Here is an 18,601-nt window from a genome sequence, read left to right as displayed (position 1 = left end):
CATACATGCACCCATACATCTGTGACCTACCAATGACTATAGAACATATACTACCTGAAATCATGGCATGGCAGGTGCACTATAGTGTTATGGAAGAATCACTTGTCCTTACTAGGCATTTCTTAGTGCTTTGTTACTTGAGCTGGTACAACCCAATATTAAAGTGCAACCAAGCTTTTAGTGTAATTTGCACCCTTTGCAAATCACATTTTGAGACTGTAAACTTCTAAATGAAGCATCTAAATTATTCAATGAGATAATCTTTAATTACAAATTGCAGTAAAAGCAATGCAACTGGAATTTGGCTGGTGCAACTAGGTCTTTATCTTAAGTTGCACCTGGTGCAAGTAGGTTAACATCTCACAATCAAGCCCTGCATTAGCTTCTTTTGAGTGGCATATTGAAGGCTTGATGCAAAGTGAAAGTGAATCATTAAATTTGTTTGACATGTCATCACAATAGAATTATTACTGCATTTCAAACTGTCATGGCATGTTGAATGTTACAGATCACTACTGGCACATCTACATGTCTTCTCCAAGTTAAGAAATCCCAAGTCTCTGCCTAAAGAACAGGAGTTGAGGAACATCTACCAGGGGGTAGGTACATCCGTCTTGGACTTACCATAGAACCATAGATTATGGCTGTGGCCAAAATCCATCCATGCTTAGTCACTCATGGCTAAATTGTCCTTGCAGCCTCAAGCTGTCTAAATATGATCTGTTCTGTAGTGGTGAAACTGTATACCATGGTATTAGTAGAACCGTGGTATTTTGCCTTTGGTTCAGTATACTGTAATGCAGTCCAAAAATTTGGATTTCGGTTACGTGCCATGATTTTATTAACCTTTTAAGACCTTTTCCAAAATGATGAGGAATTGAACCAGTTATCAAAATCAATGCATTTCCTATGCTAGACGGCTGCTACTTTCCTGGAAGTAAGTTGTCATGCACTGAACCGAAACAAACCGAGCCAAGACTTTGTACCATTATACATACTGTACTGTGTCAAGAGCATACTGTTTCACCCCTGTGTTCCAGCATGTTTGCCATAATATTTTGTAATCTGTAGACAGAACCAAGTCTGTGTTTCTATTCCAGCTTCTCCACCACAAGGATCTGTCTGTACAGAAAGCTGCCTTCAGTTGTGTCATCACGTACAACCACAAGTACCTCAACCCATACAAGTAGGTGATGTTAACCAAAAAAGGAGAGATTCATGAACAGACATGGAAATCATCATGTAATCATTGAACTGTTTAAGGATTACCATGCAGTGCAAGAACTGCAAGAATATGAAAGTTTGTGAAAGATGAAAAGAATTCATTCACAGGGATTTGACTTGGTTGGTTGGTTGATTTTTTAACACTGCATTCAACAGTATTCCAGCTATATGATGGTCTGTAAATGATTGAGTCTGGATCAAACAATCCAGTGATCAACAGCATAAACATCAATATATGCAAATGGGATACTATGACGTATCGAGTGATCGAGCCTAAACACCCAATCCCTTTAGCCACCTCTTATGAATAGCTTTGGTTGCTGAAGACCAATTCTAACCCGGATCTTGTACCATATTGGCATTTATATACCTAAAGCTGGTGTGTGATTAAGCCACCATGGAGATGGTCATGTCCCAAGGAGCGTAATATCCAGGGCCTATATCACACACCATGTCATTCTGTTAATGCAGTTTGTGTGAGCCTTAGAGCATTCAGTAACAATCCAGGTTTTCAAATATTAGAGTTATGTCCCTTTGAATGCCGTCTGCTTATCTGTTTTACCAACATTCCTGTGGCAATTTATTTCAGGTGAGGTAAGTGAGTATTGCAGTGTCTTGCAAACAGATGTGTTTGTCTTTGGTTGTGAATACTTGCATTATATTACATATGTATTCTCTGTTTCAGAGAGAATTTTTCACGACTGCTGGATGACAAAACATTTAAGGAGGAAATCGTAGCATTCAGTATCGACCCAGACAACACGCAGATCAAAGCGGAGCACAGACAGGACATCCTGCCAGTACTGATGGGGTAGGGGGTTTGTACAGTGTTGAAACTTGTGGGACTAAGCATTGCTGGACTCTGAGCATCACCTGGGAATTTGGAGGAGTTTTGGTATCCACAGTTTTATCTTGACCTATAAACTATAGACCTGGGAAATTTCTGATGGACGGACTAAGTAAAATTAGGCTCAGTATTAATACACTGCTATACGGAGTCTAACAGACCTTAGCAGAAATTGCATCAGCTAACCTTTGAACAACCTATGCCTGTCCAGTCAAACATGAGACGGCCAAGTGGATTTATCCAACGAGACAACGGCTGATTGAACTTGTTGGTATTACATCGCAGGTCTGACTGTGGCCACTGGGCCATCCATTTTTCGTAGTGGTTTAGAAAATTTGATCAGCCAAGATGCCCCATCTAATTTCCTTTGTAGTTTGATGTGTTGGGCTCAGGAGGAATCTAAGTGTTTTAATGTCATCGGTTGCAGGGTTCTGTATGGGCGTATGCAGAGTCGTATCGGCAAGGAGACAACAGGGAAGGCTAAGAGCAATGTCCGACGTGCTGTAGTTTTCCGCTTCCTTGCTGGGTGTAGCACAGCAGAACTCAAGGTCTTCCTTGATCTAGTATTCCAGCCCTTGCTCAACTTTGTACAAGGTAAGTCATATCCTTGATCTCATGTTCCAGCCCTTGCTCAACTTTGTACAAGGTAAATCATATCCTTGATCTCATGTTCCAGCCCTTGCCCAACTTTGTACAAGGTAAATCATATCCTTGATCTCATGTTCCAGCCCTTGCTCAACTTTGTACAAGGTAAATCATATCCTTGATCTCATGTTCCAGCCCTTGCTCAACTTTGTACAAGGTAAATCATATCCTTGATCTCATGTTCCGGTCCTTGCCCAACTTTGTACAAGGTAAATCCTGGGGAGTCGCATTCACCTGTAAACAGTTTATCACCATATGATGTGCTTCACCAAACTGACGTCAGAGCTTAACCCGTACTGAAATACATCTTGAATTTGAAGAATTGTTAGTAAAAGAATAACACCAATAAAATTCATGATATTATGTGGGATGATAGCTGTTTATTCCATAATGTTTGCTTTCTTACTATACTTAACTTTTCCTATGAAGGCTCTCACTTTCATGAAAGCAGTAGAACATTCAAAATAAGGCGTGTGGAAATGAAACAGGCTGGACACCAACAAAGATTGGTTCCAAGTAATGTTACATGGGATGGCGTAATGCTGTGCCGTTGGTTAAATCAGTTTTCAGTATGTATAAGATTTGTGATTCCTTTTCCAGTGGTTATACAGGGTCATGGTTGACATTTGACTCATGGCATTAATTACAATCTCTTGAATGTCAGTAAGATTGTCATGGTACGATGTTCAAAAGTTGAAAATCGAGGACAGAGGGAAGGAATGTGTGGTTACAATGGCCACAGTGTGTGTCCAGTGTTTCTAGGAACTAGGCTCCATGAATGGAGTCAACTCCCAGTCTAAATATGAGTTAGGATTATGGTTTGTGTTGTTAGTGAAACTGAAATTTTATCTCTTGAGTGATTTTGGTCTTCAATAGCTGATACTGATATGTTTCAAAATACTGATTTAACACAAAAAACATGTTCAGGATATGATAGATATGTCCAATTTACTTCAAAGGAGTCTTTCAGTTTTTACTTCATATGATAAGCATAGACACGTGTAGAAACAACTTCTTTCAATATTTGAAACTAATTTCTGTTCCTTGACACACATTTCTCTGTATTTTGTGTAATGTATAAACTATTGGTCAAATCTTTGGAAAAATGTATGAAATTCATTTTGTGTACTTCTTACTTATTATGTTCCATTTTAACAACCTTCCCCTTTGTATTTTTCACAGATGACCCTGTTGCCATGATAATGAAAGTATCAGAGAATATAGATATAGAGAACGTATTTCCCCTGAGGAGAATGAGAGGGTGAGTGTCTAGACTCTGACGTTCAGTCATCCCGACTCCTATTGCTGCAAACTCGTCTTTTAAAGATGTCTTGAAATAGTATATTCCATAAGATTGTAGCCCTGCAAATCCTGTTAGGAGCTCAGAGGTTGTTATAATAGTCTGTTATGTTAAACAATCATAATTTGTTTGTGTGACGAATCCGAAAGTTAGTGTTTACTCTAGATTAGAGTTACTTCCCTTGATTTTTATGTTACTGGCACGACTGTAGCACGCGGTTGCTTTGTAGTGTTTCAAAGAGCACAGTATTAAACAAACCGAACCTTCTGAATGGTCTTATCAGTCATAACAGAGGTTGAATACATGTTTTAATGTGTATATTGCTGTATTGCATGTAGTGTATTATTTATACTCTGTTGTATTGACTGTGTGGACTGTTTGACAGCTAGGGACTCACAATATGATGCAAGAAATCTGAAAGATCTGTTTTCCCATGTGAACGGGCATCTGATTGTAAACTGCCTGTGGGAAGTTGACCTGTATAATTAATTGTAACTTTGTTAAGAGAATAACAGATTGCTTACTTTTGTTTTTGGTGCTATGACGTTTTCTGTTTTTAAATAGTAATCTGATGAAAATACATGTTTTTAAAACAAAACTCTTTTGGATCTTAAACTTAAAATGATGAATGCAAACTTGATCTTGTCAAGATATAGTCAGAATAATGCCCATGTGATGTACAGCCCAACTCTATTTGTTATATCATCAACTGATAGTGTTCCTACATTGGTCTCTGGGAATAACCGTGTTTCTTAATCAACACAAGCTGTGATGTCATGCAGAGTTTTTTACACTATCAAACACTTCACTTTCTGACTGTATATATATCTGCTTCAGAGTGATACATACAGTGATGGTTGTGATAGGGGAGCTGTGACTGACAACATGGAGCAATGCTCACTCTGTCAATCACTTGTTATATGTCTGTCCTTCTGCAGAGTACTGCATACAGTAATGGTTGTGATAGGGAACCTGTGCCTGACAACATTGAGCAATGCTCAATCTATCAGTCTCTTGTTATGTGTCTGTCCGTCTGCATAGTGTTACATAGAGTGATGGTTGTGATAAGGAAGCTGTGACTGAAAACATGGAGGAATGCTCATTCTATCAACCACTTGTTATATGTGTGTACTTCTGTAGAGTGATACGTACAGTGATGGTTGTGATTGAGAAGCTGTGACTGTCAACATGGAAGAATGCTCACTCTATCAACCACTCATTATATGTCTATACTTCTGCAGAGTGCTGCATACAGTAATGGTTGTGATCGCTAAGCTCCGTCACCTGCTGGATGACTTCCTGCCATCACTCCTGCGGATCCTGCTGGGATTGGCGGCCACTTGCAACTCCTGTCTACAGCTGCGCGATCAGCTGCGTCCTGGTGCTGTCACCGCTCTCAAGGACATCCGGCAAACGGTCCAGCTAGCGGTGATGGAGGTGTGTTCTCATTCAAACTAAAATTTGGCTAAACAGCCTCTGTTAAGATCTGACAGACTCTCCTCAGGTCTGTACTCTGTTAAATATTTAGCCCAATCATGTGATTTAACCAATCTGTTTTGAACTTCCTAAAAGTATTGAGCTCCATTTCTGGGCCCTGTTTCACAAAACTCTCGTAGCCTAAGATCTCGTAAGTTTTCTCGTAGCCATTATACCTCCTATACTGTAACATAAGAGCTACGGATGCTACGAGAAAAGTTACGAGATCTTAGGCTTGCGAGAGTTTTGTGAAACGGGGCCCTGTACTGCCTGTGACTCTGATGTGGAAAGTTTTTGCAACATGGACACGAAACACTAATATTCCATTCACCATCACCCACTGTGAATGTTCTGGCACTCAGAGCATACATTGAACAGAGCATAACAATTGTTATTTTTCTCCATTAGACAATGTCACATTGGATTGAGTTTTGGGATAGAAGTTATATTGCCAACATTTGGAAGACAAGTCAAGACTGTGTGGTCTATTTCAGTTCTTTGAGGAGTTCGAGAAGTATGCCTTCAGTGCACGGGAAGTGGAGGCGGTGTTTGAAGCAGTTGTCTCGCCTCAGGTAGCTGTTGTTATGGATCATCATCATGTACACATTGAGTTGTATATATATACAGAGAGAGAGAGAGAGATTACAAAACAAATGGAATAAATCAAAATGTTTTGAAGATATCTTGTTGGAATATTTTTCATATTCAACGTCCACAAGTTTTAGGATCTATTTCTTACATGCAGGCCGGGAAAACAGTGTATTCAAAAGTGTATGGCTTTTTGAAAAAGTCATCATTCATCAAATCTCTCAGGACTTCACAAGGCAGATCAACATGCAAAAATGATAGCTTTGATGTTGAAGGCAGCATTGGTTGACTTGGAGTCTCGGCTATTATCATACATCTAAATTGAAGTACTGTATTATATAATGTAGGTAATAAAGTTGTCATTAATGATCTTGTAAAATATTTATACCTAGCTCTTAAAAAACGTAATACGTTCTCGCAGTTGTAATATCCTAACATCCTGATGTGAAGCCTTCTCTGTGGCATTCAAGCCAGCTATTATATCGGCGCTTGTTCAACTGTGCACTTGGCGTAACATGTATAATGGGTCTGTGGTACCCTTTCTGGAATAAACCTCTCTCTCTCTCTCAATCAAGGTACTTGCATAACTATCCTCAGCAACGACAAAGTTGGGAGGGATGTAGAAACGAGTTCCGTCTGTCTGTGCCCTTGTCGTACTTTGTCCAAAGCATATCTCCTAAACGATTCATGATAGCTGAAGCAAACTTCATACACATGTTTTATCTAACTTGGTACACATGTTTGCCATGTTCACCATGATCCCTAGATGTGCCGTTTGGGGGTTACACCAGTGTGAATGATATTTTTTGTGGTTTCCATGACAACAAGTTTGACTTTGACCGATATTGGTGATTGCAGTTTTTTGTCAGAGTAGAACTTTAAAACCTATTTCTGCATCAAACTTGGTATAGATAGGTCTGATAGTGTACTGGTACCTTTTGGCAGATTTGGATTTCTGGGTTAAATATTTTTTGCGTGTCCATGGCATCAAGTTTGATCTTGACTGAATTTGGTGGTAGTGTTCTTTTCCGAAGCAGACATACTGTAATCATAATTAGTAGACGTATTCATGAAGAGTATTTTCCCGTTGCGGGGGATATTAATGACTTTGTGTTATTGTTTCTACTGAAACAAGTTTCACATAGTTACTAAGAATTTGTAGGTCCCTAGAGGCTGAATTATTGAACTGTTCGCTATTTTTGTTGTGTTCCTGATCACCTGTTGACCTCTTTTAGCTGGACAGACTGGCCACTGAGGGCGTCTACTCTGCCACACCCCTGCTCAAGCTTTTCAGTGTGTGGACCAGACACATAAGGTAATAGCTCCCACCTAGTATATGTCATTCCACACACGCACACACCAGGACGATTTATTGTATATACATTGTTATCAAAATGTCCCCTTATTGATAAATTGTATTCAGTTGGCCAAGTCATAGTCTCACCCTCTGAAGCTATCAACAGTGTGTACTCAGCTAAGATTTTAAATCTTAACCAAAAAACCTAACATGCAGAATTATGTTTTTCAACATATGTTTATCATTGATATTTCATAGCTGGAAGAACATTAAACCTTTAAACAATGTTTAGAAGTGTTTTGTGGTGTGCTAGTGGGAGTATGCATTAATACATACACATATGTAGTGCCATGAGCAGATGTTAGTACCTGGATGTAGTACTATAATAATACCCACATTATTGTTAGTAGTAGTAGAAGTAGTAGTATACACAACACTGTGGCAATCACAGCAAAGATCAGTGGCTGCTACGTTATGTGTTTGTTGAATTGAAGGATAAATATCCCTAGAGTTAGCTTGAATTTTTTTGTGGCATAAAAATGAAAGGCAGTGCCTCGCACCATCAGATATCACTGAAATATGTGCTAAATGACTTAAAAATATTGCCTGCTTTTGCCTTAACTTTAACCTCTTCTCATTTGACTTACTTTTTTGACCATGAGTGAATTTATCAGCAGACTAAGTAAGGGAGACAACTTCTAAGGGCTGTTGTCTTGGAGGAAAGTAGTTCCTTCATCCTTGCTGGTTCAGATCTGACTGTTATAATAAAGGTATCAAAAGCAAGATGTCTCATATAATGTCCATTGTTCCTATATTATTCAGATATTTCCATCTACTGACAATGCCAACCAAAGAAGCACCAGAGTTAACTCCCTTGTCGGCTGTGTTTTCACTTCTTAATGCTAAGGGTTGTAATTCCAAAGTGTCCAGCCTCATTCTGGAGATGGTAGACAATCTTCTCTCCTTGGAGGAGAGTGAAGAAGGGGAGATAATGCTGAAGAACCTTTCCGAGGTTGACAGGGAAAACTATCTTGCATGCAAGCAAGGTAACAAGTTCTCTAATCATTTTTCAGATTTTCCTATCCAGGTTGTTATGGCATATATGTAGAGCATGATACACCTTGCTACTTTAAAGTGATGACTAATATATCATGAACTTAACTCCCAGGAATCTCCAAGAAATATTCAGTCATGACTTTTCAGTTAGTGAAGCGAGTTTTCTAAGAATTTAAGTTTTCAGGCCCTGGCAGCTTTGAAGATATGCTCCATCATCAAGTGTTTCCAATAATATAACAATTGTTCCAAAATCATTTGTGTTCAGTTATGAGAAAATGCGATTGATTGCTTGGTCATTTGGTCACTGCGATTTCAGTTATTTGGAACGCCACTAATAGAGACTGTGAATGAGTTGTACAGACTGAATCTGTTGTTGGTGTAGGTGACAGTGAGTGTGGAGTTGGTCTGCTCCGTCCCTACATCCCTGATGTGCTGGTGTTCCTCAAGAAGTCCATACAGTCCATGGGCTTCTCTCTCTCCAACAGGAAGCAAGGCTTTGTCACTGAACTCAAGATGCTGGCCAAGTAGGTTGAGTGACAAAGTTTCATGGTGGAAATCTCACCTTTTCTTTATACTTCACTTTTATGCCTTTTGCTGATGAAGTTATGTATGGCATTCATTGTGCCCTCTTCAGATGTCACCTTTTTATTTCAGTAATTGTTACTGACTGCAATGACAATGGGATAGCCTAGTGGTAAAACTGTTTGCTCATTATGCAGAAGACGCGAGTTTGACTCTTCAAATGGGTACAATGTGTGAAGCTCATTTCTGGTGTCCCTCACCTTGATATTGCTGGAATATTGCTAGGAGGGGCGTAAAACCAAGCTCACTCAATACTTGTGTCATATTGAAATCTTATGCAGCTGTTTGCAGATTCATTACACGTACACTGTTGCCCTTATGTATTTATGGGGCATTTTTCCTTGCACTATGTGTTCAAAATTTCATATAGGTGTAAGATATTGAACGCCGACCAAATACTGACATATGAGCTCATTCTGTGGTGTTCTGATGCCTCGTGTCCCTCAGAGTGAGCTGTCACGTGACGTCTGATGACCAGTGTACACTGCTCTGCTCCATGCTTCTCCCCTTTCTGGACCAGAAGGTCAAGCGGACTATGGTAAGTATGCTCATTTTCTGGAATTGTGTGTGAAACTGGACTCATTTGAGAAACTTGATTTAATTGGTTCTTGAAAGGACTTTAGAAGTTGGACAAACAAAAATAGATGGATTTTAAGGATAAGAAATTCTTTTTAGACTTGGGTAGTGGGATAACTTGGTGGTTAAAGCGTTTGGTTGCATGCCGAAGATCCGTGTTCAATTCCCAACATAGATACAATGTGTGAAGCCATTTTCTGTTATGTGTGAAACGTAGCGTGAGTGTGAGAATATAGACTTATGTGTAAAACTGGATTCATATGCCCCAATAATAAACAGTTTGGGAATTGAAAAGTGTTATCCTTTTGCCAGGATGTGGAAGAGAATGTCCTCAGCAGCATTGTCAATCTGACCAAGGTGCTTCAGTCTCCTCGGGAATTCTACAGGTAACAGTTATTGTACATCTATACTGTTTCTACTATAGCTAATCAGAAAATACTAGAAAATCTGCATGAAATGGGTCTTGAGATAGTTTCTTTAATTATTCAAATTTTTACATCAATATAAATTTTTAACTTACCTTACCATAGGACTATGCATATTACCTCAAGCTTTGCTTAAATGAGATCAGACAGTCGTTGATTCGCCATTCCCATGAATGGCTACCTCATGTATCGACGAATGTATAGGCATGGAAGTGACGTGATCTCCTGATTTTACGTCAATATAATTTGTACTAAAGTGTATGCACTGAGTATTTGGAAGTTGATGTATCGTAAGCATTGATCTGGAGATGGCTGGAACGGATTGCATAAATGCACCATGCTTTGCAGTTTACCAAGAAACATGACTTTTCATGTGCGGTCAGACCTTGTGCTGTGGACCATCTGGGAATGATTGAATTGGTCAGTTGTGTACAGGTTTTGCTTGGGTTAAGGTCTGACAAGAGTTTAGATGTCAGTTAAGTTGAGGTTTCATTGGAGTTTAGGTGTTACTTTAGTTAGGTGACTATTCGTTACAATTTGATTTAGTAGCTTGTCCAAGATGGATGTAGATAGATTGTTACATAAAATTAAATAGTGCAAAGAAAAAGAAGTTTCATATAACTAGCTACAATAGAGCTAGATACTGTGAATAATACACTAAAAGCTGTAATAGAGCTATTTAGTTTAGAAAATAGAATTTGAGGTACTTATCCCTTTAGCCTTGACATTCACCTTTAGTTTTCATTTACTCCCAAAACAGCACATTGTTACTTTATAGGCTTAGTTAGTTTAGTTTTGAAGTCCACTGCATGACAAGTGTTTTATTGTGATGTAGTGCTGTATTGTTGTGATTGTTTTATCACAACTGGAGCCAACCAGTGTCTGTGAAACAGAAAAAAGCCTTAACATTGGTGTTTAAGAACAAACATGGGTGTCAATTGATATCATTTCATTTCAAAATTTTTGAGTACCCTTAATTGCGAGCCATCAATATCAGATGCATTGTATGATTTACTTTTTACCATGGTTTATCTAGGTAGTCGTAGCTTTGACTGTTGTATTGTGATGTCCAAGATTATGTGTTCTGTTTTACAGACCAGTGTCCAAGTTGTTCTCCGTGCTGTGTAACCGACAGTCCAGGAACCAGCTGTGTACTATACTCAAGGTAACTCTGAGTGAAGCATGGCAGTGGAGAAGATCTCCAGATACTGTTAGCATGTACTACATGCAGAGATCCCTCTACTTTTACATGCAGCACGAGTAGATATTTTATATGATGGCCATTAGTTCTGTATCGTTGTGATGTGGAGTGGTCAGCTATTACTAAATTATGGCTGGTGGGGTAGCCTAGTTGTGAAAGTGTTTGCTTGTCATACCAAAGACCTGCGTTTGATTCCCCACATTGGTACAATGTGTGAAGTCCATTTCTGGTGTCCCCATGATATACTGGTAGATTGCTAAAGGTTGTATAAAACCAAACTTGCTCACTATTTACCAATTTCCTGTCCACTTACCTTGCATTCATATTTGCCTTCATTGTGGAGGATTCTTCATGACAACTTGATAACAAAGTTTTAGTACCAGTATCTCATTCATTTTTGTCAGCATGTTTTGAGGTTTTCCTTTCTTTTTGTTTTGAAGACAATTGGGGAGAAGTGCCCAGAGTACAGAGACATATCACTGGTTGTTGAGAAGGTGAGAATTCTTACCAGTAACTTGTCTGGAATAGGTAGGCAATGACATCTGGGATATGCAACGTATGTCAGCTACTTCAGACATATGAACCATGGAAGTTGCAGAGCTATCTGTCTATCCATAAAATGTATTGTTATCACAGTGATGTAAGTTGTAGGAGTCCATTGCATGCCACGGCTGCGAGTCCCATTTCTCCCCAGATTATGATAAACATTGGAAGCATGCCGATTTATTTGAAAGGTTTGACGTGTAATGTACATCAGAAAGAGTATTCCTATGCATCAAATTGTCCAGAAGATTTCCAGGCTTTGAATCCACGTTAATGTGTTCAGACTTTAGAACACACTGCAGGGGTTAGCTATAGAATACTTCAGTAACCCATGCTTGTCGTCAGAGGCAGCTAACGGGATCGGGTGGTCAGACCTACTAACTTGGTTGACCTATGTCATTACTCCCAATTGTGCAGATGGGTGCTCATGCTATTGATCACTGGATTGGCTGGCCCAGTCTCAATTATTTACATTCTGCTGCCATATAGCTGAAATATTGCTGAGTGCGACATGAAACTAAACTCACTCACTCACTTACTCATTAGTACACACCGCCATTCTATATGCTCTACTTGCTGCTGTTGACTGATTATTCTCTTTGCAGTTGAATTCGTGGAACCCACGTCGGGCTGAGGAACCAAACTATGACGCCCGTCTAGAGGCCTTCAACAAATTCAATGACACAGTCCGTGAGATGACCAGCATCAATGTGGATGCCATCATCCCCGTCATGCACAACTGTTGTCACTTCATCCTTAAGGTGATGCTTTCAGTGTTCATACTTAATTAATGAGTCCATAGTTAATGTCATTAACATCAGGCCAACATGCTTGTTCCATTTGCCTTTTGTTTGTATACCATCATGTGTGAACCAGACAATCCAGTGACTGACATCATGAGTATTGGCCTATGCAGTTGGCATTAGATGTCAGAAAGCCTGATCTCCTCGTCCTTCTGTGTTACTTATGGCAGCATTAGTTGTTAAACAAACAAACAAACAATCAAACAAACAAACAGAAGCAATATGTACAGTATATATATCCACCATGTTGTATGGGTCAGGCTTGAACTGTGTTAAGACTAATCTGGGGTAGGCAGTGGGGGGTAAGGTAGGCTAGTGTTTAGAGCTTTTCGCTCATCATGCTGAAGATATGGGCTCAATTCCCCACATGGGCACAATGTGCGAAACCCATTTCTGGTTTCCCTTGCCGTGATATTGCTGAATATTGCTTAAAGCATCATAAAACCCAAACTCATTCACTCACTGAGTAACATTGATCTCCTTTTGCTGGTCCAGGTAGAAGACATGTCATTACGGGACAACTCAACATTTTGTCTGGTTACCATAGTTACACAACTGACGAAGACCGACTTCAACCAAGATGTGTTCCGTGAAGTGGTCACTCAGGGAGTGCTGTCTATGGTCAAATCAGGACTCTATGAAAAGTCAGAGGTCTGTTACCCTTTCTCTACACTTTCAATGAAAACATCAGTCAATAATTGTGAGATAAACAGAGAGGTTTAGTGGTGCAGTTACCATAACGACTCCCAGGTGCCTGGGAGGTAGAAGGTGATCACTTGATAAAATAAAACCATAGCACCCAACAAGTAATGTTGTGAGCTGTAGTACTGGTAGTGACTAATTTGAGTCAATTTGAAACAAGAATGATTTACGTAACACATGTTTTTATGTTTGGGATTAAGCTTCCTGAGTGGAAGGCATCGTAGCTGAGTATGTTAGATGGCTGACATAGTGTGATGGTGATTAGGTGCATGACTATCAGAGTATGGGTTCTGATTCCAAATGGGACTCAACCCAGATAAATGTGTTAAAATCTGTACTTACCTGAGAAAGTGTAATCCCAAACATAAGATGAATTACATGGCTCTTCGTTATCATCAAATGTTTTGATAAATAGAGAATCTCACCCAAGTGTCTACTGATATCAAATATATCAACACAAGTTGATGAAGTAACAAATATCGGAGGCTTGCCAAGGATATTTTCACCTTTATCATTGTTGATATAATTGATATCAGTAGACACAGGGTGATGTTCATTCTTCATTAGAATGAAAATCATTCTTCATTAGTATTCAATGAAAAGTGTACATCTCTGAACACAGCACTGCCATTAAATTTGCAGTGCAGCGATTTCCTAGCATTGTGATGTCATCAACTTCATGACGTCATAGCATTGTAAAAAATCTACTGTCAAAACGATATCTCCGAGGATATATAGTCTGATCTCACATATGCGATACCTCATGTGGATGATAATAGTTGATGCTTGAAGAAACTCCTTGCTATGTTCGTACATTGATCTTGGTTACAGACGGTGAGGCATGAGTTCCTTACTCTGCTGGGGGTGTTGGTGCGAGCGTTTCCTGACCACCCCACCTTCGAGGGTCTCATTGGTCTCAGTGATAAGGAGATTGATTATGACTTCTACGAGAACATCAAACATATTCAGGTGAGCATGTGCATCTGGCAATGACATTATCAGTATAATACACAATGTTTGAATTCGGTGTTGCTGATGAAGTGAGTCTTTTTAAGCATCATTTTCTTGAAATTGATTCAGTATGTGTAGGGTAGAGCTGCGTGTAAAACGGCCACTAGCCCACTAACCCATGGCTAGTAAAAATCTAGATCTGCCAGTTAATCTCCAGAGTCACTGGTCTGCCTGACTTGTAAATTTTCATGGGGTCATTTTGTAGATATGTCACTCTTCTCCAAGTTGTGACGGTGTAATACATATTAAATCATGCAAGATTATGGCCTGATAAAATGTTTATCATATTGGCGTTAATGATGAAATTGGTGTCAGGTCGATGATATCTTATTATCCCCTGCTGCGCGTTTAGCGCGAAGTGGGGGATATAGTATTAGTTTCCATCTGTCCATCGGTAAATGGAATAAGTGATGAACGGTTGCTTACATTTTTTCGTATGTGGTACCTAGGTTCATCACAGTATGAGAAAGGTGCTTGTCAGGTTTGGTGACCGTAAACTTTATTTCAAGGTCACAAGCTGACGTTAACGTTTTACCCTTGTCAGCGAGATACCGGTCAGAACCAGTCGCTGTATTTTTTTCATATTTGACACCAAGCTTTAACTGGAGATGGCATAGGGCTCAGTTGATTTTGGTCGTAAATGTTGGATTGCCTCAGCTAGTAAGCATGTTCTTCTGTGTTTTAACAAAGTATTGTTTTAACATTTGGCTTCCTCACATATTTGATGTTATATAAGGATCTTATGGCAGTGTGGAAAGTAACCATAGTCCCACTTTTCTGAAATAATGAAATAATGTGTGGAGCTAGATGTCAGACAAGAAAGAGACAAGAAAAAGACATGGGGATGCGTACTGATGGTTACCTCTTGCTGGACCCAGACAGTCACGGTTTGCTTGTCAGGAGAGACACTATTGCAAACTCACTCACTCACTCACTCACTCACTCACTCACTCACTCACTCACTCACTCACTCACTCACTCACTCACTCACTCACTCACTCACCCACCCACCTATGTCGTTCATTCACTCCCAAAACCCTAACCTCACTTGCATGCTTTTGAAGGCAATTCCCCTCACACCATCTCTCTCTTCAACCACTCCTCTTTGAGCTAGCAGCTACCTTTATAAAAAAAAGGCCAGTGCTTACCCATGATTTTTTATATAAAAGTTGGGCAAGCCCTGAATACTATCTAAATATAGATATTTGAAACCTAATAGGCTTACAGGGGCGGTAGGGTAGCCTAATGGTTAAAGCGTCCGCTTGTCACGCCGAAGACCCAGGTTCGATTGCCCATATGGGTACAATATGTGAAGCCCATTTTCTGGTGTCCCCGCCGTGATATTGCTGGAATATTGCTAAAAAGCGGGCTTAAACTAAACTCACTCACTCACTGACTATTAGGCTTACATGAAAAATATGGCTTGCTATTTGCTTGGCTAGTGGATGAGGTATAAGTTGCAAGCTACAGTGCTCATTCCCTGACTCAATATTCCAGGTCCACAGGCGAGTGAAGGCGATGAGGAAACTGACAACATACCTGGAGACAACCACTCTTCGACGTGAACACCTGACCTCCTACTTCCTGCCTCTCACCTCCATGGTCATCCTTGACCCTGCCTACCTCAAGATCCAAGGTCTGAAAGAAGCAGCCATTGACCTCATAGCTGTCTTGTGTAAACTGTTGCCATGGCCGCAGTATCTGCAGCAACTGCGCTTCTACCTGTCTCTCCTGCCGAAGAAAGTTGAGAATCAGAAACTGCTTGTTAGGTAATCAATTAATCAACATGTTGATTCCGAATTTGCACTTGAATGTTCACATAATATGTTGTTTCTAATTTGCTCCTGAATGTTGACATAATATGTTGTTTCTAATTTGCTCCTGAATGTTGACATAATATGTTGTTTCTAATTTGCACCTGAATGTTGACATAGTATGTTGTTTCTAATTTGCACCTGAGTGTTCACATGGTATGTTGTTTCCTAAAGTGCACATGAATGTTTACACAGTACGAGGGGATGTCAATAAGTTTTGAGCCTTGCATAGAAAAGAACAAAACATTGGTATGAACCACACTTATTTTTCAACCATAGTCCCCTTGTGAGTCAAGACACTTGTTCTTTGCCGAGTTTCCTTCAAGAACTAAAAACTTAATTACTGCTCTATACTCAATTTTATTCATTTTCACTGCCGTGAGGGGGGTCTCTTTCTGTCAATGTGAGCTGTTCAATAACTTCTGAGAGTAGGATACCAAAACTTATATATCACATCAGCTACACCCCAAGGTTCAATGTCGTACCACAGGCTGTGACACCTGGGTATGAAAAATGCTCAAGGTTCAAAACTTATTGACATCCCCTCATATATTGTTATCAAATTTGCACATGAATGTTCACAGAGGTCAAATTAGGCTGTGACTGTCTTATCAACTGAGCAAATGAGTTATCTACTTTAGTTTATTATGTGAAAATGTAGCAATATTGCTGAGTGTGGCATAAAACAAAACTCCCACACTCAATCACTTTGAGGGCTGTGAGCTAACCTGAAGGTTAGTGAACATGATCAATGCTTGTATGATATGGCTCAAATTGATTTCCTCTCCCAGGGTTGTGGTTGCAGTGTTGAACTCGTTCCACTTTGACATCAGCCAGAGTGAGCTGTTCACCAGCACAGCCCCCAAGCTAGTGGAAACAGCTGGAGTGAGCACAGAGGATGACCCTGAGCAGGATACAGGTGAGTGTGTTTGAGGGGACCCTAAGGATCAGAAAGCTTACCGACTTGATTGCATCTGAGGGCCGATAGTTTCGAAGCTCTCCTTGTGTTAAGATGGTTGTAAGAGCCATACATTTAGCATAAACAATTTTAGTGCTAAGATAACTTTGAAAATCTAGGCCCAGTTCTATAGAGTGATATCAATCACTGGATTGTCTGGTCAAGACTAACTTTTTAACAGACTCTCATCTTTTAGATGGAATATTAGACACTAAAGAAAGAGTCAAGTAATGGGTATTGTAAGAACTGAGAGAACTTGAGATAGATTATGTATGTATGCTTTTAGGAAATGGTCGTATGTAACAGATGTTGTGGTGGGTGAGCTGGCTAAAAACCTAATGTACAGTACACAACCCTGGCACTTGAATGAACCCACAAATTCAAACCACATTCAAACGTGCAAACACTTAGTTGCGGGTACAGCAAACTTGGTTACTGTGACACATAGTCCCAGTCCACTAAGCTGTGAATCGGTACCTCATTAGGTCACATGAAGTTAGTGTGCCTGGCGGCAATGAGTTGTATACTCCCCAGGGGGTTGAGATTGGAAATATGATGTGCCATTGAGATTGACATCCAGTGATCAAGGGAAGAACAAGCACCTTTGAGCAGCTGAGTTGCATTGGAATTATACAAGTGTTAGTATGTATATGTATGTATGACAATTACTGATGTGTACTTTACGCATCCTTTATTCTGTTTTTCAGAGGGAAAAGACAAACCTGAATCTGAATCTGCCGCTGAAGTAGCTTCAGTTGCCATGGAGACAGGAGAAAATTGCCCTGTTGACCAGGAGGTGTTCACCAGTGATGGGAGACAACTCTGTTCACCTAAACTGGCCACAAAAATACATGGCTATGTTCTAAAAACTCTCATTCCTGAACTCCACAAGCTGCTAACTCAGAAGGTAAGAATGATAGATCTGGACATGATATCTAGCAATCTAGTCGGGACACATTCAGCATGTGTGCACAAACTAACTGTGTGGGTTATGAGTTTATATTTTGAAGTATTTCATTTATGGCACCATTAATAACTAGAAGTCAGAGTAATAACATGTGACCCAGTGCCAAGACATGGTCTGATCTAGATATTATCCTTTGTTACCAATGATCCTAACATTGTTCTTATTTACAACCATGCCATCACAGAATGTGGCTTCAAACAAACAAACAAACAAACAAACAAGCAAGCAGTAGGACAAGACGGGTCTTGGTTTCAGATCAACAGGGAGGAGGAACACAAGTCTGTAAGGTCAAAGTTTACAGATGACCATGAGATTCTTCGGGTGCCAATCGCCCTGGCCATGATCAAACTGCTGCAGACACTGCCTAGAGAGGCTCTCAAACACAAGCTGCCAGGGTGAGTGCTTGGAGTCACCATGTTTTTAAGACATCTGCTCATCTAGTTTCAAATCAGCATGCCTCCTTCATGAAGCACTGTGTGGAGAGATTCTATATCAGTGTAGTTCTTCAGTAACCAACCTTACTGTAACAGCGAACTGAAACAGATTTGGTAATCAGACATGATTTGTTTCATTTGCGTGATTGTGG

General features: G+C 39.9%; 1 protein-coding gene across 1 annotated transcript in view; it reads left to right on the top strand.

The window, feature by feature from the left end:
- The window catches only part of LOC137286355 (small subunit processome component 20 homolog), a 94,614-nt gene that overhangs the window by 27,763 nt on the left and 48,250 nt on the right, over positions 1 to 18,601 (top strand). Inside the window, exons 24-44 of the mRNA XM_067818163.1 lie at positions 509 to 599; positions 1,101 to 1,186; positions 1,910 to 2,035; positions 2,499 to 2,665; positions 3,899 to 3,977; positions 5,258 to 5,453; positions 5,987 to 6,064; positions 7,316 to 7,395; positions 8,200 to 8,423; positions 8,816 to 8,957; positions 9,463 to 9,553; positions 9,904 to 9,977; positions 11,112 to 11,181; positions 11,658 to 11,711; positions 12,366 to 12,521; positions 13,059 to 13,214; positions 14,097 to 14,234; positions 15,774 to 16,045; positions 16,882 to 17,009; positions 17,756 to 17,955; positions 18,271 to 18,410. Coding sequence (XP_067674264.1) covers positions 509 to 599; positions 1,101 to 1,186; positions 1,910 to 2,035; positions 2,499 to 2,665; positions 3,899 to 3,977; positions 5,258 to 5,453; positions 5,987 to 6,064; positions 7,316 to 7,395; positions 8,200 to 8,423; positions 8,816 to 8,957; positions 9,463 to 9,553; positions 9,904 to 9,977; positions 11,112 to 11,181; positions 11,658 to 11,711; positions 12,366 to 12,521; positions 13,059 to 13,214; positions 14,097 to 14,234; positions 15,774 to 16,045; positions 16,882 to 17,009; positions 17,756 to 17,955; positions 18,271 to 18,410 — 2,748 coding nt within the window. The remainder of the gene's footprint in view (positions 1 to 508; positions 600 to 1,100; positions 1,187 to 1,909; positions 2,036 to 2,498; positions 2,666 to 3,898; positions 3,978 to 5,257; positions 5,454 to 5,986; positions 6,065 to 7,315; positions 7,396 to 8,199; positions 8,424 to 8,815; positions 8,958 to 9,462; positions 9,554 to 9,903; positions 9,978 to 11,111; positions 11,182 to 11,657; positions 11,712 to 12,365; positions 12,522 to 13,058; positions 13,215 to 14,096; positions 14,235 to 15,773; positions 16,046 to 16,881; positions 17,010 to 17,755; positions 17,956 to 18,270; positions 18,411 to 18,601) is intronic.

This window comes from Haliotis asinina, chromosome 6 (assembly GCF_037392515.1).
Source record: "Haliotis asinina isolate JCU_RB_2024 chromosome 6, JCU_Hal_asi_v2, whole genome shotgun sequence".
Classification (NCBI taxonomy): Eukaryota; Metazoa; Mollusca; class Gastropoda; order Lepetellida; family Haliotidae; genus Haliotis; species Haliotis asinina.
The sequence above is the reverse complement of the archived record's forward strand: the minus strand, read 5'-3'. Positions and strand labels throughout refer to the sequence as shown.